The sequence below is a fragment of the Dermacentor andersoni genome, chromosome 3, assembly GCF_023375885.2.
Source record: "Dermacentor andersoni chromosome 3, qqDerAnde1_hic_scaffold, whole genome shotgun sequence".
Lineage (NCBI taxonomy): Eukaryota > Metazoa > Arthropoda > Arachnida > Ixodida > Ixodidae > Dermacentor > Dermacentor andersoni.
Genome location: NC_092816.1, coordinates 168,396,624 through 168,419,261, shown reverse-complemented (window position 1 = coordinate 168,419,261; position 22,638 = coordinate 168,396,624). Strand labels below are relative to the sequence as shown.

Below are 22,638 nucleotides of genomic sequence, written 5' to 3'. Positions count from 1 at the left end.
TTGAAAACGCGCTCGAGAAATGGCGTTCTTACGTACCAACTTGACGCAACGCATGCAATTGCAGCCATTGAGCGTGAAAGGCTCGACGTGCCAAGACGGACACCGGTCAACTATACGCCACATGCTCTGGTGTTGTCCAGGACTGCAAGACGCCCATAACCGCCGTCGTAGCACTGCAAGAACTCTGTAGAAGTTGGCCTATCCACCCGCGGCGATGGCCAGGGTTACCCTACAATCCCTGTGGGGCTTCACGCTGGGGAGTTGCGTGGCCGGCGGTATCTATTGTGGGACGGGGAGAGACTTCGCCGCCGGGGTCGTTGACTCGTCTTCGGCGGCCGCGGCGGTGGGGTTCACTCACGCCCCTCCTCTTATACCCATCCCACCTTCCAGCGTAGGCAAGAGCGTCATCTCCCCCACTTGGAACAAAGTTCATTCATTCATTCAATGAGCTAGTTACTTTTTGTTTTTAGTTTGCTTTTATTGTCCCTTTGAGATTTGGTGCTTCCAATATATGGGATAGTTTGTATTGCATCAATCGCTACGCGTCATCTCTGCGTGAAGAAGCGACGCGCGTGGCGTTCCGCGGGGCGAATCTAGACGCCGTGCTCGTCGTCAGCGCCAGCGAGCAGGTCACTGGCGTTGAGTCCGTAGCGGGCCACCTCGACCGGTATCGTCCAGCCGAGCAGCAGGCTGCCCAACGTGTTGGCTCCGAGCACGAGCGCCAGCATGGCCGACACCTTCGTCAGGATACCTGGCAGTACCTGCGGCCAGTGTGGCATTGAGCCATGTGAACAGGATCACTTAGGAAATGTGTGCACATTTTTCGCCAACAAGGAGTTGCGGTGGACTAGTTGTGCCTACTCAAAAAACGCGCGAGAAAGTCCAAGCCACGGCAGCAACAATACAGCAACATTTATCGTTGCTAAGGCAGCAGGTTCTCAAACTTCTAAACTGCGAACCAAAAAAAAAGATATAATGAAAGAACAGTGGTGAACATGCTACGCAATCGAAAAGAGCACGACGGGACAAAGATGGAATTCGCAACTGATATTTTATTACGAAAAATGGAGATGCGGTGGTTTTACCTTATAATTATAGTCCTTGAGCTAGATTATTCGTAAAAGCGGTCATTACTTGCACGAGAAACAAAGACACATTCATCTAACGAAACAAAAATCACTTGTTAATTTAACGATTAGTTACGTTACGGCACATTTTGCAATTTACGATTGTGGCCGGGGAGCTTGCAAGGCGTATCCACTTGAAATGAATTTCCAGAATGGCACCTGTTTGGAGATATGCGCCATCAAACTTGCGGCAAAAATGCACTATTGTTCCACTTGCTTTTACAGCAAAGCTGTATTTGGCTGCCGTTCCATGTATTTTTCGTCTGCGTCAACAAAAACCATCATCAAGGGGTCATACTCCCCGTAAGCACTCGTACCCACGTCAGCAAGGAAAAAATGCAATGGCTTATAGCCCTGTAAGGCAGAGGCTACAAGCACTCAGCAAAGTGAAACGAACAGTGCTTAGATTCTTTCTCATCACGCATACAACATAGAGAACAGCATGTCGAAAACTGTCATCATATAATTAATGGCTTATAAGCAATGGCTCGTAGCTCCGTAAAGTTAATGGCTACAAAATATGTATGCACATTTCTCCTCTTTACTCGCAAGATGAGAAAGCCAGCGACTGTGGCGATGGTTGTCTGTGTCGCACAAACGAAAGACGGAATTGTGATATACACTCGTGTATAGATCTCCACTCGAGCGATATCGAGAAGTTCATGCCCAGGAACTTTGCATGGGTTAGCCGTGATGACACTTCCCCTTTGATCATCGTTGCAGACTTCAATGTGGACATTTCAAAACCAAACAAGAAATGGTTCGCTCAGTTTGTGGTAGAAATGTTTGGTTTGGTGTGCCAGACCAATCCAAGTCTCTCAACTACTCAACAACGGTTGTGTATAGATTTAACTTTGACCACAGTTCTGTCTAAGGTTGTAACCGAACCAATCAGTGTATACCGCAGTAATCACAAAGCTGTCGCCACTGTCATTAGCAAATGATGAAAATAAATACATTTACCCTTGTCTAACCCCGTGTGATGTGCTACAGCTTCGCTGGTCATCCACCTTTACAGAGTGGAATAGCTCAATTTTTTGTATATTTCCTTAAACTTGAATAAAGTGTCATGCTTACTACTCCGCTCGTTACGACGCCTTGGCTCTTACACCTGTATCTAGCAGCAGTGGTACGAAAGAATCGTTTCAGATTTTTTAACAAAGCGCTCTTTTATGCATTGAAGCACAAAAGTAACTGTAACGACCACGTATTGCGTCTCACACTTTGGGAAATACAGGGAAAACACTGGGAAAACGGGAGATGGAAATTCAAGACGATGAGCAAAACGAGAACAAGGTAAAAGCGAGAGCCAGCGTTTCGACAAGTGAACTTACTTGTATTTTTCAAGTCCATGTCGAAACGTTGGCTCGCGCTTACGTTTTTCTCGTTCCACTTTGGGAAATAATATCTGAAAACTGGTGTCATCTTTGAAATTAATTTCAAATGAATACGCCTTGCAAGCTAACCGGATATAATTCGTAAATTGTAATATGTGGCGTAAATCAATTAGGAAGCTAGGTAAAGTTTGTAACTTGGTTGAATATGTGCTTCCATTTCTCGTGCCAGTGATGTCTGCCTCTACGAATAATCCAGCTCGAGAACGACAATTCCGCCATCCGCCATAAGCGATATTGAAAATTTCCATAAAGCTCCTCACATAGCTCCATCAAAGGGATAACATTAAGGCCGAGAATGTCGAGCACAAGACCAAGAAAATACCTGAAGATTATGCAGATTGAACGCACGTGTTACCGTTTATGTGAAGCGGTTAATGAAATGCTACAAATTCGCCCTGCGTCATTGGCAAAAAGGAAACTATAGCGCATGCGCATGCGCTATCGTGCTACACAGTGTGTCAACTCTTAATGACGCCGTGTTTCTTCATTCCTTATTTATTCCAAGTGTTCCGGCCGCTTCATGCTGGATACCCCGTTGTGGGTACGGGCCATATAGCCTGGAAACTATCGTCATGTTGAACCCGCTGTGATCATCTCAAACAGTTGGTGGGTGCTGGCACGAGCGAAATATGCGTGCAATTGTTTGCCGAATTGGCCATATATAGAAACGGGCGGCTGTGCTGGAGGACGGATGTTCGAATACCGCTGGCGGCCGCGCTTCTTTATAGTCTTTTAAAGAGTGAGGAGGACTTTACTCGGCAAGACACCGACCAGCGACCGACCTACGGACTCCAGGTGAAAACACGGAGTGGTAGGCAAAGAAAGCTTCGTTAAATATACTAACAAATTAATTACGGATACCCTTCGAACAAGGCACATGGACAAGACATGCGTAACAAAATAGAAGGCAAAAAAAAAAAACAAGAATATAGACGACGCTTTCTCTCGTCGTGTTCTTTCCTTTGTTCACTGTCTTCTTTTTTTAAGCACGCACCAAGTGGCCCATGCTGTGTAGGACCGATGAAATTCAGTGCGCCTTGCCGCATTGCCGCGGCCTGCCGGAGAAGTCCACTATTGTATTTTGTCGCGTGCGATCACGAGCGAATGTGCCGTTCAGCATAGCATAAGGGTGTGCGAATCGCTTCTGTCGAAACACTGAGGCGATCCGTTCGTTTTCAGTCCGCAGTGTTCAAGCGCCGGCGCGTGCACGTGTTCCCAGACTGCGTCCCTATTCCCTATATGCTACGCAACCTTTCGCGCGCCGTGTTACAAACGTTTACGCGCCGCTTTGGGACTGCTCGAACGTGACGATTGCGTATTATTTGCTTAAAATTGCAAACAAATTCTGGAATTTTTACGTACCAAAACCACAATCTGGTTATAAGGCGCGCTGAAGTGGGCGACTCCTGATTAATTTCGCACCAACGGTCACCTAACGGCCACTTAAATCTAAGCAGCACTAGTGTTCTTGCATTTCGCCTCGATCGAAGTGCGTCGGGAATCGAGTCCGGCACCCCGTGCTTAGCAGCGCAAGGCCATAGCCGCTAAACCGCCGCGGCGGGTTCCTTTGTTTAGTGCTCGACAAAAAAAGCAGGCACCTCATATTGCTGGCTGCCTGCAATTTAGTGAGTTACGCACGCCGAGACCGTCCGGCGGAGAGCTGAAGTAAAGCAGGGAGGAAATAGCGCGAAGGGCCTTGCCAAAAACGATTCAGAAACTCCGCTGCAGTTGTCTATCATCATCATCATTATAATCGTCACCATCATCAGCCTGGCTACGCCCGCTTCAGGGCTGAAGCCTCTCCCACACTTCCCAAACTACCCCGGTCATGTACTAATTGTGGCCATGTCGTCCCTGCAAACTTCTTAATCTCATCCGCCCACCTAAATTTCTGCCGCCCCCTGCTACGCTTCCCTTCCCTAGGAATCCAGTACGTAACCCTTAATGACCATCGGTTATCTTCCCTCCTCATTACATGTCCTGCCCATGCCCATTTCTTTTTCTTGATTTCAACTAAGATGTCATTAACTCGCGTTTGTTCCTTCACCCAATTTGCTCTTTTCTTATCCCTTAACGTTACACCTATCATTCTTCTTTCCGTAGCTCGTTGCGTCGTCCTCAATTGAAGTAGAACACTTTTCGCAAGGTTCCAGGTTTCTGCCTCGTACGTGAATACTGGTAAGACACAGCTGTTATACACTTTTCTCTTGAGGGAGTTGTCTATAAGTATCACTAAGCCTTGTGCCACTTGCTGATTTCCAACCCATACGACGCGACGTATGTTGTTTACCGCGGCTGACGAAGTAATAGTCCGTTCATTAAATGATAGGCTTTATTGGCATTGTTACATGCTTTGGCTTTCGATCCGACCAGCATAAACCCAAATCAACCGTTATCGGTAGTTATCATCCTTATTAGATCCGCTCCTTAACAACCTTTATCAGTCGCTGTCAACCTTATCGGACTCGATCCGGCCCCTTTCAACCATTATCGGTCGTTATCAACGTCACTGCAATCGATCGATCGGACTTTTATCAAGCCTTATCGATCGTTCTCAACCTTATCGGTCTGCATGCGACTCTTATCAACCACAATCGTTCGTTATCCGAATTGATCTGACCATTATAAGCCCTTTAGCACCTTGTCTATCCGCGTCAAACCATTATCAACCGCAATCAGACCCATATAACCCCTCATCACTCCTTATAATCCTTATCAACTCTATGAATGCTTATCTGTTCAGATATATTCGCCTTCTGCAAGCGTGGGTGCTTCGCCCAGTGGGTAAGACACCCGCTTCGGGGCGTGGAGCCGTAGGTTGGAAGCTCACCACTGCCAGCGTTTCTTCTTCGAATTTATTTTCTTTTATGGAACGCACGGTGTTCCGTGTCACGGACGGACGGACCGACAGACCGACGGACAGAGTTCCTGGGTGGTCGCCTAAGAATGCTTACGCCTTAAAAGGTTGGCCGCTTCGCCCGAAGCTGAAGCATCGAAAGCAAGCTTTATTTTGCAACAGCGCTCAAAGACACGTGGCAAAGACCGAGAAGGCAGCGGGACGAGCGCGTCCGTACCGTGACGTCAGGTTTCAGGTTGGCCAGGTCGTGCACGACGGCCATGGTGACGGACGCCGTCGGCAGGATGACCCCGATGGACGAGGCGGCAGTCAGCGGCACCGCCAGGTAGGGCCACGAGCACTTGCGCTGCTGCGCCTGCGGCGGCGGAGCGCGCGCAACTTTTTTTTTCGCAAGGACTCGACACCACACAGAACGAGGTAGAGGAGGTTTATTCAGGAGTATAACGAAACGCACAATTATTGTTACAGAATGAAGGCCCCGGTGTGAAGGTTAACCACTGTTATTGTAGAGAATGCACAATCAGAACACTGCTGTGTGATGGACGTGTTGGTATCCGAACTTGGAGGACATTTTAGCGCCAGTAGACAAGGACAGAAGAGAAACGTAGAAAACACAATTCGCTAACCTCAACTGTTTGTTCTGGGGAAGAAATTCGTACATTCATGCACCATGCGCCATCGCGCCGATCCTGATAAAGAATGTCATACACTGGTCCTTCCAAAGGGCCGCCTCTTTATTGAGCAGGTCGACAGAGGCAGTGCTAACATGCTAGTTGTCATATCGCGCGTGTCGTGGCATCTGCCTTTTGTCCTCGCCCTCTGGCTCTATAATGTTATCCACAATATAACATGTTGTTCTTTCACAGGCAAGTATTCGATGCCAGAACGCACTTTACACCTCTTGAATGGTTTTGTTTTTATCTCTACCCATGAAGAGTTGGTAGAAAGCGAATCAGCTGTTAGTCTAATTCACATTTCTGATGAGCCCCTCGATCCCTTTCTGATATCAGATAAACCGTTCCTCTTGTTCTTGCGTCTTTGAAGCACGCATCTTGGTCATGTGCTTGAGCATATGAAATACAATGGTTACCTCCGCTGTAACGTCTATTGCAATGACAGGATGAGCGCAACAGTTCGGAGTAAGCGTTTTGTCGGCTTATAATCGGTCAAAGGTGATCGATTGCTAAAACCAAATGTAACGAAAACTTATACTATTGCCGCTAACATTTTTGCAGCCGTACTACCAACGCACCCTGTATACTTTGGTACCGTTATGTGGACGACAGAAGCCATTACTCTCTCATTCATGTGTCGCGTGTATAGATGGCGCCGTCGTCACGCCACGCGTGACGCAATCGGAGTTAAATTTAGCCTCGTGCGCGGCGTTCAGGGAGGCGTGGCTCGGCAGCACGTCTGTCGATCCGAACGGGAGTGGTCGGGTTTGAGAGAGCTCACCGTGTCGTTGTACGCATAATTGATCAAACTCGAGCTGGTGCTCATCGGAAATTATAAAGGCCTAGAAGAGTGCAATATGTTGCCAAAATTTCGGACTTATTCGATTACGGCCCCTCCGCATTCCACACGTACGGTGCAGAAATAGCGTGAAGAGATTCGGACAGCCAGACAGAAGGATATACAACCCTCATGGCCACGTCCAGACCTCTCCGTCTCCAGAGCGATCTCAAGGACAGGGGATCGAGGCAAGCACAGGAGCCCCAGCCATCTGCGAGTGTGACGGGCTCTAGCGGTGCAGGGGAGTCCCGGGTGCCACTACTGTGTGTGCGTGTGGAGGGGGTCGAGGGGTGGTAGGCTACTTTCTTACGCCTCTGCAAAACAAACGGCCCACTACGAATAGGGAGTGAGCAGGATCGCAAAATTAAACCAAAGACTTTCACTAGTAACATAAGTTGGGAATGTAGGCGTTCCGTAATCGTTAGTGAGGCGCGGCGTAAGCACCCCTGCGCGAAATACTGCCTTTTGCATCAGCTTTATTTTGCGGAAAGAAAAACTGCTGAAGTTTGAAAGACCGTGTCCAACTTTGTAGAACGTTCTGGCACTCGCCAGACAAAGGAGCACCAGAGGTGATTGGTGACGTGCCCTAGAACCTGTATTTTTCTTTCTTTTTTGAAGTAACTCGCAATGCACCAATGCTATTAAACATACCTGAAAAAAAAAACTTTCAATAGAGGTGTCGTGGTTTCAAGTGGGAGATTGCGCAATATGTTGCTTTTTAATTAATTTTATTGGTGCGGTGTATTAAATACGTGTATATAATCGTGTTATTGTATGCCGTTATTGTGGTATATATTGTAATATTGATGAAGAAATTGCGGTCACTGACCAAGTCAAGGTGAAAATAACACAGAGACGTTTCGGGACCCGTACGGGTTCCTTGATCACACTAAAAGCGGGCAAGAGCCACAAGTCGTTTTTATGCCAAAATTTGACGTAGAGAACGGGTGTGGTTGGCAGGCAGATTTCCATCAGTCCTGTTGATACTGTTGTCCGTAGTTTGAATAGTAAAGATTATAACAAGAGTCGCGTCATCAGATTCTTTTCCTTAGCTATTACAGCAGCGTTTTCCCAATCGGTGCGGTGACTGCGATTATCGGCGTGTTCGGCAAGGGCGTTCAAGACTTTTTTCTTGCTGGAGACGTCCCTTTGGTGCTCTTTTAATCTTCTCGTGCATTTGCCGGTTTCGCCGATGTAACTGCAGCTGCAGTCTGCGCATGGTACCTCGTAGATGACACCGGGGTAATTCTTGCTTTCAAGCCGATACTTTACGTTAAGAAGCTGATTTCTCAGCTTGTTGGATGGCATGTGTGCTATTCTAAGATCGTATCTTGAGAATACGCGGCTAAGAGCTTCGCTGACGCCAGGCACATATGGGACGCGAGCGCACTTCGTGAAGGACTTGCCTTGAGACGGCTTCCGATGGAGGACACGAGCTTCCATTTTGTTAATAAACTTCTTGGGCTACCTGTTCCTGGATAACTCGTGACGAATTGTCTTCAGTTCGTTCTGCATTTCGTCGTCACTTGAGCAGATGTGTGTGGCCCGCGTCACGAGAGATTAGACGACGGATTGCTTGTGGCAATCCGGGTGACATGAATTGAAGTTTAAGTACCGGCCGGTATGAGTCGAATTCCTATGCACGGCAAATGAGAGTCTCTTTCCACTTCGCCGCACGAGGATGTCAAGGAAGGGGAGGCTGTTTTCACACTCGTATTCTGTAGTAAATTGTATGGCTGCTTCTGCTGAGTTGAGAAGACGCAGGAGGCGTGAAGCGTCCTGCCTTAGCACAATGCAGAAGCAGTCGTCTACGGACGAAAACCTTTGGCGCGATGAATACACCTCAAACCAGTGCCTTTCAGTAGGTGCGTAAATATAGGCGTTTATTGCTGTCACCGAGAAATATTAGTGAAGCACAGTCACTTCGGTCAAGAGGCGCACCTGCTCTACACTCGCTGTTCGTTTCGAGGAGGTTCGAGCGCCGAGTCGAAGCGCGGTTGTGACCACAGGGTATTTTTATGTTCTTCAACACGTGACGCAGTAATATCTCGTGTATATATACGACGGCGTACAAGTGGCGTGCTGTACACTCACTAGAATGGCCGCGGCGGGCAGCAGCAGAGCCACGGTTTGGTGCGCGCCCAGGAACTCCGTGAGCAGGCAGGAGACACTGGTGAGCGCCAGCTGGATCACGACGGGCCTCTGGCCGCCGAGGGAGTCGGCCAGCCGGACAGACGCCTTGCTGGCAGCTGGGGCGAAGCTCTGCGGGGGTTTATCACCAGGCGGATCAGGCCAGGGTATGCATTTGTGCGGATGAGCGGATTTGTGCGGGTCAGGTGAAGCCTGTAGACAGATAAACGGCGGTCTATTGGAGTGATAGGAAGGCTGACAACGGCAGCTAGGAAACTTAGTCGACAGCGCCTGGAAGGTCATAGATTTTTGCTGAAAAAATTGGAGAATGTGGAGACATAGCCTGAATTCGGTTAATGTAGAACGAGCCTAATTTGAAATGATTACCTTGTCGAAGGGCTCTCTTCCTCACCCATATCGTGGACGAGTTAGATGGTTAACATCACAAAAAAACAGACATATCTCAAAGGGGACGGTTGGCAAAAGAAATCCGAGAGCTAGGGCGATGACACCTGATTCCTTTTTCGTCCAGTGTTCCTTTCAAGCTGTTTATTTTCTGCATACATAATTAGGCTCGCGTATAGCGATCGAAATGGTCGGATTTTGCGTTTATGACGTAGTCTGTGGTCGATTATTTGTATATGACCGTCATATTTAATTGTGGTGGCCAGAGCGTGCCAGAACAACAAGCCCCTATTAACATACTCCAACATGGACGCCCTGTCGGGTTCAAACGGCTCAATATACCGAAATACCTCTTAGCTAAAGTAAAAAAAAAAAGTTGGAGAGGAAAGCAGCTGACCTAGAAAACCGAAGCCGTAGACAAAATGTCGTCTTCTACGGTGTTGAGGGCATTGCCAAGTTTGAAACAGAGAACAAATCAGAGCATCTCTTTAAAGATATTTTTGTAAAACTAATCGGGGTATTGAACTGGAATAGAGTGAAAGGACACACCGCGTGGGAAGTTACAAGCACAAGGTAAAACAGTCACTTATTGCAAATTTTTCATCATTCAAGATTAAACAAATGATCCTATTGAACACCAAGTCAAAGATGTTCCTCCACTGTCGACCAAGGCTAATCAGCCGAAATGCGCGCTGTCAGAAAACAAGTATGGGGATACACTAAAGTTGAGAAGGGGGAAGAAAATAATAAAGTAAGGGTAAGCTTTAATAGGCTGCCCATAAACGGGAGGGGGGGGGGGACTTTTCGTTGTGATACGGAAAAAGAAGAGGTTGTCCCACTCTCGAAGCCATGTCCCACAGATAAATCTGCAAGACAGGAAGACAAGGATCTAGTTGTCCTATTAGCTAACTGGAGGAGCATAGTGAATAAAGTGGATGAAGTTATCGGTCTAATTGAATCTCTGAAAGAAGATATCGTATTGGGCACCGAGTGCTGGCTCAACCCATTAATTACTGATTGTTAAGTATTTACGCGAGACTATGCAGTCTACCGCAAGGATCGGTGCCGCCTTGGCGCAGGCGTTATTCTGCTTTGTCATTCAACGCTACGATTTTGTGGACTGGTTATGGATCACGGCACTATTGTAGGGCTAAATTATTTCATGTCAACTAATAACTCCACGTTCGTTGGAGCGGTTTACCGACGCCGAACTCACATTCGGGCGTGTTACGGGATCTGTATGAAGCTTTTTCTGAAGCTTCTGGCGAAGCCATCTTACTAGGTGGGGATTTCAATCAGCCAAGCCTGTGCCGGTGTGATAAATGTCATGACATTGGCACTCGTAGTACCGCAGATACGAGATTGAGAAAATTTCACCGACGATTACGATTGTCGCTAATGCGAAATTTGAGCCCAGCTCTATACGTATTTTCATTTAGAGATATATTGGATGGCGTGGACAATCTGTCTCCTGTGGCACGTTGCAAACGGAGCGAAGTGTGGCGCGACTGCCTCGCTAATCGGAAGATCACGAGAGGCAGTGCGTGGGTGACGCGAGGGCGCGATTCACAGCAGCCGCCGCAGACAAATCTACGCTCCTGCAGAGCATTGTTTCCATGTACGGTATCGGTAGCGTCATCGGTGAACAGACGACGGCGCGCTACTTTGGCGCCATTTCGTAGCCATCGTCGCCGCAGAGCCCAGTTTGCCCCGTAACACGCTTCTCACGCTTTCGCCATACCCTCCTCTTCCGATCTCCGCCTCATGGTTCCGCTGTCCCCTCCTTCGACGTTTTCCTCCTCGCGCTCTCTTCGCTATCGCTGTCTATCGTCCTCGCTGCGCTCTGCGTTCGCTCTTGCTTCCTTCGCTGTGCTCGTTCGCTCGGTTACGCCGACGCTCGCCGCAGGAAAAGGCGCCTAAGAGATGCGCTCTGAACGGTTGTAGACAGATTTGGCCTATTACAATACGTGGACGAGCCAACACGAGGAAATATTTTAGATTCGCTCTTTTCTAGTTCACCTCACTTAGTAAGCTCTACCACAATCATACCAAGAACCACTCATCTGTAGTTGCTACAGGTAAAACAAAATTTCAACTATCGATATGTGATGAGAAAAGAAGAGTGCTCTTCTAAATAGGGGAAACTATCAAAGCATAACCGAGAAGGTTGTTGACTACCTGCCAGTTTTTTAACGGCTAGCTGAGGAGAACGGCTTACCAGTATTCTGGGGCTAACCTTCAAATGCAAAGTGGATGAACTTACATACATGCACAACCGAACGTACATTCTTCTCCCGACATAAAAAGCGTAAAAAGCCTTGGGTGAGGACCTACCATCTTAAAATTATCTAAAAAAGGAAAAGTGCTTTCACAGTATAAGAGAACAAAGAGGGACGTTCACTTTGAGACAATGGTGCACTCGACGCGGGAACATAAGATGAACAATAAGATTGCAAAAGAAAACTAAAGCCTGAATGATAGATTGAACCCTAATAAGCATGAATGTTGCTTTTTCCTTCACATAAACTTGAGCGAATGTTGATTCAACATGTTTTCTGTGATGTCTCAACAGTTATTGAGCGCACACAAGATCTGGCCAACGATATAGGTGTGCCGTGAGCCGTTATGGAACGGAGAGCATAAGCGTGACAAAGCAAAATTCCAATTGTGAATCACCGTCTCTGGGACGAAGCAAATTAAAGTTAAGCCTGTTTTTCCAGATAGTCAAGAATTAAGCTGTAATTATTAAAGGAATATATATAAAAGAACCATCTTACATTTCGAAACGAAATGATCATGTTCCAAAAATACCATACCGGCCCAGGATGCACCTGTTCTCCGACTCCCTTTTTCCGATCACCATCGCACATTGGAACAAACTGCCTAAAGTACGGGTGTGATGCGAACGTGTTAAAAAAATTAAATTAGATTATGGCGTTTTACGTGCCAAAACCACTTTCTGATAACGAAACACGCAGTAGTGGGGGACTCCAGAAATCTGGACCACCTGGGGTTCTTTAACGTGCAACGAAATCTAAGTACAGGGGTGTTTTCGCATTTCGCCTTTGAACATGTTGGCCTGTTTATATCCATGTTGTAAACTCGCTGCTGGATCGCCTAGGGCAATGCAGGATAATCCTTGAGTAAAGAACAGGAAAAAAAAGAAACAAATATGCTGACTCATCGGTGCACCGTCCCTCACCGGCCAGGCTGCGTGCGCGGCCAGCTGGCATCCGACAAGCAGCAGGGCGCCCCAGGGCAGTGTGCGCACGACACGCTCCACGGGCGGTGCGACTCGTCTGCCCAGCGCCCTCGGCTGCGCGAACACCGACATCCAACCTAGCAGCGGCACCAGCACCCCGTAGTCGGTCACCAGCTTCTCCTCCGACGTCCTGCATATTGCGAGCAGGGTATAAGCACACCTAGGAGAGCAACCTAACTTTTTCCAGTGAATGCAACGCAGTCATTCACTGAACAGTCATCTTTACATGCCAGGCCGTTCGTTCCCTTCTTTAGGACTTTTTCCACGCGCACAAGAGAGATGAAACTCTATAGTCTGGGCCTATACCTTCAACCCAATACAAAAACTCAGTGCCCTTCCGCTCTGTGAAGAAGGATGAACACCGAAGCTGTGTATGTGGGCCCCATAATAGCGAACTGCACCTCCATCGCGGATCGGCCCGGCATCACACTATCTTCGGGATCGACCAACGCATGGAGAGTGCTTAACGCCTGCTTCACCTCCGTCGCGGGTCGGGCCGGTATCGCACTATCTCTGGGATCGGCCCATGTAGTGGAGTTTTTTGCTTGCCACGGCAACGACAAGAAAATTTCCTTGGACAGTAGAGGTATACAGCTTCGCTGTAAAACCTGCGTTTCTGCGCGCACACATGCTTATTCCACCTGCAAATAAAATAGATGCAGCTCATATATATATATATATATATATATATATATATATATATATATATATATATATATATATATATATATATATATATATATATCATATCATATATATATATATATGATATGATATATATATCATATCATATGATATATATATCATATCATATATATATATATATCATATCATATATATATATATATATATATATATATATCATCAGCCTGGTTACGCCCACTGCAGGGCAAAGGCCTCTCCCATACTTCTCCAACCACCCTGGTCATGTACTAATTGTGGCCATGTCGTCCCTGCTAACTTCTTAATCTCATCCGCCCCCCTAACTTTCTGCCGCCCCCTGCTACGCTTCTCTTCCCTTGGAATCCAGTCCGTAAACCTTAATGACCATCGGTTATCTTCCCTCCTCATTACATGTCTTGCCCATGCCCCATTTCTTTTTCTTAATTTCAACTAAGATGTCATTAACTCGCGTTTGTTCCCTCACCCAATTTGCTCTTTTCTTATCCCTCAACGTTACACCTATCATTCTTCTTTCCATAGCTCGTTGCATCGTCCTCAATTTAAGTAGAACCCTTTTCGTAAGCCTCCAGGTTTCTGCCCCGTACGTGAGTACTGGTAAGACACACCTGTTATACACTTTTCTCTTGAGGGATAATGGCAACCTGCCGTTCATGATCTGAGAGTGCCTGCCAAACGCGCCCCAGCCCATTCTTATTCTTCTGATTATTTCAGTCTCATGATCCGGATCTGCGGTCACCACCTGTCCTAAGAAGATGTATTCCATTACCAGTTCCAGTGCCTCGCTACCTATCGTAAACTGCTGCTCTCTTCCGAGTCTGTTAAAGATTGCTTTAATTTACAGCAGATAAATTTTTAGACCCACCGTTCTGCTTTGCCTGTCCAGGTCAGTGAGCATGCATTGCAATTGGTCCCCTGAGTTACTAAGGAAGGCAATATCATCAGCGAATTGCAAGTTACTAAGGTATTCTCCATTGACTTTTATCCCCAATTCTTCTCAATCCAGGTCTCTGAATACCTCCTGTAAACACGCTGTGAATAGCATTGGAGTGATCGTATGTATGTATGTATGTATGTATGTATGTATGTATGTATGTATGTATGTATGTATGTATGTATGTATGTATGTATGTATGTATGTATGTATGTATGTATGTATGTATGTATGTATGTATGTATGTATGTATGTATGTATGTATATGTATATATATGTATGTACGTGTGTGTGTTGGCTTCTTACGATATGACTAATAAAAATCGTGACAGCCGACGCAGCCTTTCGAAAGAGTGAGAGAGTTCGCAAGTGCCTGTCGTCTGCGAGAAAAGTCTCGCGTTTGCAGCGAGCAGGCGTCGTAGCAGACGACACTTGTAGCATTCCGCTCAAGGGCGCAACACTTTCTCACAATACAACATTTTTATTTCCAGAAATACTTGATGAGTATTCTTATAAAGTACATGCACGGTTGTTATTGCTTTTGCAAAAAATAAATAAATAATTTTTCTTTGGCGTTAAATCGAGAACAGTATCGCACAAGTATGCATACCCTGGTGTGTCCTGGTGACAAACCAAAGTAAACCATGCTTCCATCTCAAAGTCATGCAAAGTTTATGTAGCGTGTTGTACATTATATAACATACTGCAGAAATAAAATTAGATTTTACGCGATAATATTTGAGTATAGCTTTGTTTACTGCGCCGCAAGCAAACGCCACTATTCTAAAGATTGAAGTCAATCCGAGGCCTGTACTTCCCATCATTCCCATCTAGGTTGAGGCAACGCTCATGAGAACCCCCGTAGACACTAGCGCCACATTTCCCTCTAGGGTATTTATTTAGAAACTCTCTGTGCGGCCCAAACCGGAAGCATGGCTGTCGAAAGAAGCGCTGAACCTCTGCAGGAGAGCAATAAGCTGGCTTCGTTCTGAAGATGACGTGCCATCGTCGATGGATGAATATTTGCGCATAAACGACATGCTCTAACGGGAAAGAAAAAATGCCGAGTCCGCGCATCGTCATGCTTTTGTCGCGTTCTCACACACTCGTTCTTTGTTGTGCTACGAAACACAACATTTAGCGAAAATGGTGGAGATATTTCAGTCTGTCGCATTCAGCACACGGTGCGTTTGCTGCGTACCTGAGAGAAATGTTGAACATAACCCACAGGGCCAGGCAGAGAAGCGGGAACAACTCGTAGTACCTGCAACAGAGGGTTTACAGAGGCGTGCCAGATATTTCACCGCAATCTTGAAGCAAGAATAACAATAGGCACGCCGCAGAGCTCGCGCTTCACAGCAGCTCGCGAGTCATGCTATCTTTATGAGCATGAGCGCAAGATGATATCTGAGAAAACTACATATGGCCAGATCGCACGAGCGTTGTACTAACACATCGCTTTGTGACTAGAAGTTTCGGCTCTAGCTACTCCAAGCGATATCGTCCGCAATAGTAGCAATAGTACCGACGAACAACTAAAAGAGTAAAGGAACGTGTAACGTGACAGAGGTGAACCTTCCCTTTCATTTGAATACGTATTCCAGGAGATACATGAAATTTATGTTTTACGCACAAACTGTAGCGAAGTGTATAGGCTGGGAATATGGCTTTACATTTAAGAGAGGGTCTGTAAACGTAGACATAATACCTTGACATCAGCTGCTGCCCTGTAATTGTAATTTACTTTACCTTGTCTTACTTTATTGGCGTTTTGCGCTGCGCACACTACGATAACAATAATGCTTTGCGGCATGCATTTCGCGCGTTTTTGACGATTGCGCAACGGGATGAACGCGATACATTCCTTGGATTGATTTCTTAAATAAACTGTACACCCTGATTCACGTGCTGCGAGGCCAGTGTCCTGCCAAGTTGCACTAAGGTTACTTCTCTTTGACCACAGTTTTTTTTCTATGGAAGAATTACGGCGACCATATCATCGAAAACGCTGTCATCAGCCACGGCGCCACCCGTCGGGGCCTGTTGTCTGGGACCCTGTCTGTTGTCTGGGCCTGTTGTCAACCAAGCGGCCGAGAATGCAACTAAAGCTGTAGCGGTCGCTCCCACTGTAACTTGCCTGTCGGGGCAGGCCGCACCTTTTTATTGCGATAGAAATTATATGGACACTCCAGGCGGATTTCTGTCATCGCCGTCGCCGTGAGGTTCTGTGTGAGTGAAAGCGTGTGAGCGTGAGCCGGCGAACGCGGTTCAATATCGCGTTGGCGAACCAGGAACGCGACCCGGATGCGTGCCCTCTCCTGCGGCGCGCGAGGCAGGGGGAGGAAGCGAGGGAGGAGGGGCGTTTTAGGCGAAGCATATTAACGTAGGTTTCGGGCCTACGCGCGACGCCCGGCGGTGGCCACCATTGACCCTGAAGTGGGGTCACGTGACATGACGTCACGTGATGACGTCACACCGGCTGCAGATGGGGCCTCATATCGCGCCGTCGGTCGCCTCCCGGCGGTGGCCACCATTGACCCTGAAGTGAGATCACATGATGTGACGTCACGTGATGACGTCCCACCGGCTGCAGATGGGGCCTCATATCGCGCCGTCGGACGTCGCCCGGCGGAGGCCTCCACGCTTCGGTTCGCGCCGTCGGCGGCGCCACCATCGCTGCATCACGTGATTTGTGACGTCACGCAAGGGATGAAGCGGCGCGCGCCCGCCGTCGCGTCAGTTTCTGTGCCCGCAACCGCGCCAGCGTCTTTGCGCCGGGCGTGTATGCGGTCAACATGCCTCCAAACGCTGAGGACGTCAATAATAGGAATGCAAAACGAAGGCTGCAGCGTGCTACGGAAACCGATGAAGAACGCGAAGAACACCTAGCCAAGCGGCGCACATGCTTAACATGCTTCGCATCCACTGGGCTTAACTTTGATAAGCCTCCAATTTTTTCTCCGGCGGCTGCTACGGTGCCTCGATGTCCTCCCCGCCCAGCGCTCTGTACAGAGAGGAGACGACCGCGGCGTCTATTACAGCGTTGGCCACGCGAATCGCGGACGCCGTAGTAGACGCCTTTGGCGGACGCCGCAGGGATGCGTTGCCGGCGCTCGTGTGTCTTTAAAGCGGGCTCCGACGTGGCTATAGTGAGCGCTCGCGCGGGTGTCATTTTCAAAGCGACCATCGATGTTTGCAGAGTGCGTGTGGTGCTGGTAGCTTCGTATGCGCTGTGGTTTCGACATTTCGTACGCGCTGAAGTGAGAGATTCGTGAAGGTAAGTTCAACTGCTGCTGTGGCCGCGATTTCTCAGTCCAGCATTTTGACAACGAGTTTCCGCGCTCATCGAGCGAGATGTGTTCATGTTTACCTGTGCGCGCGTGACACCGTGCTGCTTAATTTAGTTAAAACACGTTGACGGGCGAGTTGGTTTTAATCCATGATAGAATGTGTCATCGCGACTGAACAAGGACGTAGAAAGAAGCAGACACACGAAGACAGCGCTTTCTCCGTGTGTCTGTTCCTTTGTACGTCCTCGTTGAGTCACGCTTACGCATTCTATCATTGTTAATTTAGTTAGTAAGCGATCGCTTACAAGTTTATACGGCCGATAAATCTACTATCCTTACTTCGTACAGCTATCTACTAATTTACTAATCTATTAATCGGTGCTTCGCGTTTCCGGTGGAACTGCGATTCTTTTTAAAGCAAAAGCTTTACTAACGTCGTCGAGCCCAGTTTCGCCGTAGCCGTCAATGTGACCTTCATTTGACAGCAGCTGCACCGTAGCTGTGGCAACGCCGGATGCGCATGCGCTCTCCGCATCTGGGTCGTCGCCTGACCACGTGACTAAAAGTAGCGCCGCGCTCGCCTAGTCAGTGCGATCTTGACCACTGATGAGGGCGAGGGCGGGCCGTCTTCTCTGAGCGTTGCGCGAGAGCGGGGTTGGCTTTGAGCCGTCGTCGCCAAGCGGCATCTGACCACCCCGCGTATATTGCCCGGCGAACTGCTTCACTGGAGAGGGTCCGGAATGCAACAGCCGTCGCACCATCGAGATTAATGTAGCGACCACGTTCGCGCCCTGTCCGTTTGTGCTTCAACGCTGAGCATGCTCGCGGAGTCACTTTGCATGTCTAACACTTGCGCTTTCCTTGTGGCACAACAGGCGTCGCACCGTCAAACGATGCATGTCTACCCATGCCTAATCACAGTCATGTCTAGCCACCAAGCTTGGCACAGCCGTCATACCTGGCTTAACGATCATTGTATACTTAAGTATAATAATTACAGCTAATTGAAAGGTTAACCAAGTGAAATCAAGACTGAACCAGGCTAAACCAAGCATTCGCTTTGTATATCCAGGGTTAGCTGAGTTAAGCTGCAGCCAACTTTCTTTATTGCGATAGCAACTATATGGACACTTCATGTGCATATTGTGCCGTCGTCCTCGCCGAGAGGATCCGTATTAAATCCAAGGGCGATGTAACTGTCGCCGGGCGCCGTATACTGTATGAGCGAGTGAAAGCGTGTAACGGTGAGCCTACACACAGTCCAAAGTTCTTTATCGCAGATGTCCGTTAAGACTACACAGAACTTCGCCACGTCACTTTTTCCATATGTTTTGGTGCAGCAGAGACACTTGGTTAACGTGACTTGTTTGAGGTCAGTTGAGTGGATCGGGCTCTCGCAAGTGCTTCCGCGCCTCGGCTTTTCGTGCACACCTTTTGTTGAGATGATTTAGCAGGCATGAAAAGGACGCTCCACTGCGTTGCACGTGCACCACGGCAATTTTGCGTATACAGATAATTAAAACTGCGTCGAGTAAATATCACCCTGTTCAACCTAGCTGACGAGGCGGGAAACGAATAACATGGACGTGCAAGAAAACGTTTGCTTCCCGCGAGTGGGCGTTTCGAGGCGCGGACGGAGTGCTTTCGCCCAATTCTAAGGAGCCGCAAAATTCGCGGTGTCGGGTCACCATTGCCTCTCGTGATGAAAAAAAAAAAAAAAAAAATTCCGCCCTCCAATATCATTACCGCAGCCTCCGGGCACGTAGACACGGAGGTTTAAACACTGGAATTGTGGTAGTCAGTGGTCGAGTAAGCTCCACAACAACCAATGAACACGGCATCCGCGTCCCTGTATAGCATGTCCTGCTGCGTCTGCTCCTCTGCGCTTGGAAGCCTTACGGCAGCGATAGACCACGTGGTTCATCATCATCATCATCATCAGCCTGATTACGCCCACTGCAGGGCAAAGGCCTCTCCCATACTTCTCCAACTACCCCGGTCATGTACTAATTGTGGCCATGTTGACCCTCCGAACTTCCTAATCTCATCTGCCCACCTAACTTTCTGTCGCCCCCTGCTACGCTTCCCTTCCCTCGGAATCCAGTCCGTAACCCTTAATGACCATCGGTTATCTTCCCTCCTCATTACATGTCCTGCCCATGCCCATTTCTTTTTCTTGATTTCAACTAAGATGTCATTAACGCGCGTTTGTTCCCTCACCCAATCTGCTCTTTTCTTATCCCTTAACGTTACACCTATCATTTTTCTTTCCATAGCTCGTTGCGTCGTCCTCAATTTAAGTAGAACCCTTTTCGTAAGCCTCCAGGTTTCTGCCCCGTACGTGAGTACTGGTAAGACACAGCTGTTACGTGGTGGACCACGTGGTTGACGTACGACAATGGAAGGGCAGGCGACGCGGGGAAAAGGGTACTGATACTCTAAAACTTGTTTTTCTAGTGATTCTATGGGCGGAAAGCTACAGTGGCCATCTAGTAAGCGCGGAGTCAGTGACACTCGGTAGCTCGCCGAGTCTTTTGGAAAGCGATGCGGGGCCCAAGGATCGATTGATGGACTCGTTTTTTTACTTCAAGGCTGAGATGTGCATCGGTCCTCCAGATCTGTGCTTCTTGGTAAGAACTATAGTGGGGGAGCACAACATCGTGCACCATTACACTATCTTTGTCAAATCTCACTTCGCTTCATGAAGAGTTTTCCAATGCCTTCGTGAACTTTTTCAACGCAGTTCCATAGCTGCACCATTTGGGTCCTATCTTGCCACACAACAATAATCGTCATCTGTCTCGTCTCCATTTCCTTCCTTTAACGCTGCGAGCCCGGTACTTCCAAGCCACGAACGGCATGCGCGTTATCAACATGACAGAGCATTCTCGACAGGAAAGTAGCGAGTGCAGCGTTTTCAAGAAAGGAAACTTAAGGAAGACAGATGACGATTAATGTTGTGTGGCAACGTATGACCCAAAGGGTGTAAATTTGTTAGAGAATGTCGTAGCCATTCCATGAGATCTGTTCAGCACGCCGCCTCCAGATGTCTGTACTCTTAAAACCCTTTCATCCGAAAGTGCGTCAGACGTTTCCACAGCACAGTCGAGTTTTCTGGCTCTCTTCTGCATTTTGAGCTGGCGTTAGTCCTGTGCAGTTTCTCAATATCCGAACTCCATTACACGTTCTAGGAGGTTTTTACAGCTGATTATGCCTTGAGCATTCTACGCTTTCGAGGATGCCTAGCCCATTTTCCATGTGCCGTTTCATACGTACTTTATTCAATATAGTCGTAACATTAATCTTCCAAGTACAATTTTACTATTTGATATTCCGAAATGCATTTCATATTTCAAGCACAATGCGGAGTTGAGCATAGCGAGAAATTGGGCCACTTGGTGCTCGTTCGTCTTGTAATGCGCGGAATACAACTGAACACTAAAAACTCAATGCCCTTCCACTCTGTGAACAAGGATGACCAGCGAAGCTGTGTATGTGGGCTCCTTAATGACGAACTGCACCTCCGCCGTGGGTCGTCGCGGCATTGCACTATCTCCGGGGAGTTTCTTCCTCACAACAACGACAAGAAATTTTCCTTGGAGGGTAGAGGTATACAGCTTCGCTGTGAAAACGAAAGGGCGCCCCACATGAGGGACACCAGCGTGAACACTTCCAACTGTTTAATGTAACTTTAACATCTGGCTATGCTATCCCCTTCGCGTGATTTCGAGCGGCTGTGTACGGGACGCGTCAAAGGCCGAAATGTTTCCTGGTTGACTGACTGAAAAACATTTATTTACTGAAGTTTTGTACAGGGTGGTTGCGGGGGCTGTCCTTAAGGGGATGCCCCTGACAAACACTAGGTGGGCTCCCCCTTACAGGAGCCCATTGGCGTCGGCCGCCGCCCGGGCCCGCTCGACCAAGGCCCGTTGGGCCGTGAGGTCAGAGCAGCCGAGCAGGGCTCCCTCCCAGCAACGTGCGAATATATCGAGCTCGGAACAGCGGCAGAAACGCTGTGAGCCGTGTGCTTCGACGCTGCAAAGTCACGCCAAACGCCATAAAAGCGATCGTACCTCAAACAGCGACAGTATGGTGGCTACAGTAGCGACAGGTTCTACTCGACGAAACTAGACCACAGCGACACGACAAAACGCGGAGAGAAAAGCAACGAAGCTTTCGGTTTTGATGCACACAGTTCTCATGGCATTTCAACAGCACTAATGGATATAAGAATGAATGAATGAATGAATGAATGAATGAATGAATGAATGAATGAATGAATGAATGAATGATCTTACCTTTGCAGCGATGTTTGTTTCGCGTCAGGGTACCGCACACTAGAGCCTTCGGCTGCGACACTTCGGCCAGCCTCGGCAACGGCAGCGCAAAAGATCCTGGCTGACTTGAAGTCCTCTTCCGCGTCACTGGGCAGATAGATGACAGACCGCGAAGGAATGAGTGTGGCAGGAAACAACACAAACGCGCAGTGCATGAAAGCGCTCCCGTAGAAGTTTCAGCCGCAGGGTCCGCTACAAAACAAATCGGGACGTCTACTCTTGCACTAAAATAAAGAGAAAAAAAATTACCGACGATTACGTTACTTCCTAATGCGAAATTTGAGCGCAGCAAATAAGCTGTTTCACCGTTTGCGAGCCTTTGTTTGCGTTTGGCCTCGGCCTCGGCCGCGCGAACGGTAGAGTCTTCTCTGCGACGGCGATGAGCTTCTGCTTCAGCCTCGCTTACTGCTGGTTGCTCTCGACGGCGGCGATGAGCCTCCGCTTCGGCGGTGCGAACGGCAGGGTCTTCTCGGCGGCGGCGATGAGCTTCTGCTTCGGCCTCGCTTACTGCTGGTTGCTCTCGACGGCGGCGATGAGCCTCCGCTTCGGCGGCGCGAACTGCAGGGTCTTCTCGGCGGCGGCGATGAGCTTCTGCTTCAGCCTCGCTTACTGCTGGTTGCTCTCGACGGCGGCGATGAGCCTCCGCTTCGGCGGCGCGAACGGCAGGGTCTTCTCGGCGGCGGCGCTTAGCCTCTGCTTCGGCGAC

The 22,638-nt window shown here is 48.3% G+C and overlaps 1 protein-coding gene across 1 annotated transcript in view; it reads right to left on the bottom strand.

The window, feature by feature from the left end:
• Positions 1 to 457: 457 nt before the first annotated feature.
• LOC129382865 (uncharacterized) overlaps positions 458 to 22,638 on the bottom strand; it is a 65,038-nt gene continuing 42,857 nt past the window's right edge. The window contains exons 10-15 of the mRNA XM_055067089.2: positions 21,894 to 22,019; positions 15,507 to 15,569; positions 12,631 to 12,820; positions 8,988 to 9,155; positions 5,599 to 5,736; positions 458 to 761 (exon numbers count right to left, since the gene is read on the bottom strand). Coding sequence (XP_054923064.2) covers positions 594 to 761; positions 5,599 to 5,736; positions 8,988 to 9,155; positions 12,631 to 12,820; positions 15,507 to 15,569; positions 21,894 to 22,019 — 853 coding nt within the window. The 3' untranslated portion in view covers positions 458 to 593. The remainder of the gene's footprint in view (positions 762 to 5,598; positions 5,737 to 8,987; positions 9,156 to 12,630; positions 12,821 to 15,506; positions 15,570 to 21,893; positions 22,020 to 22,638) is intronic.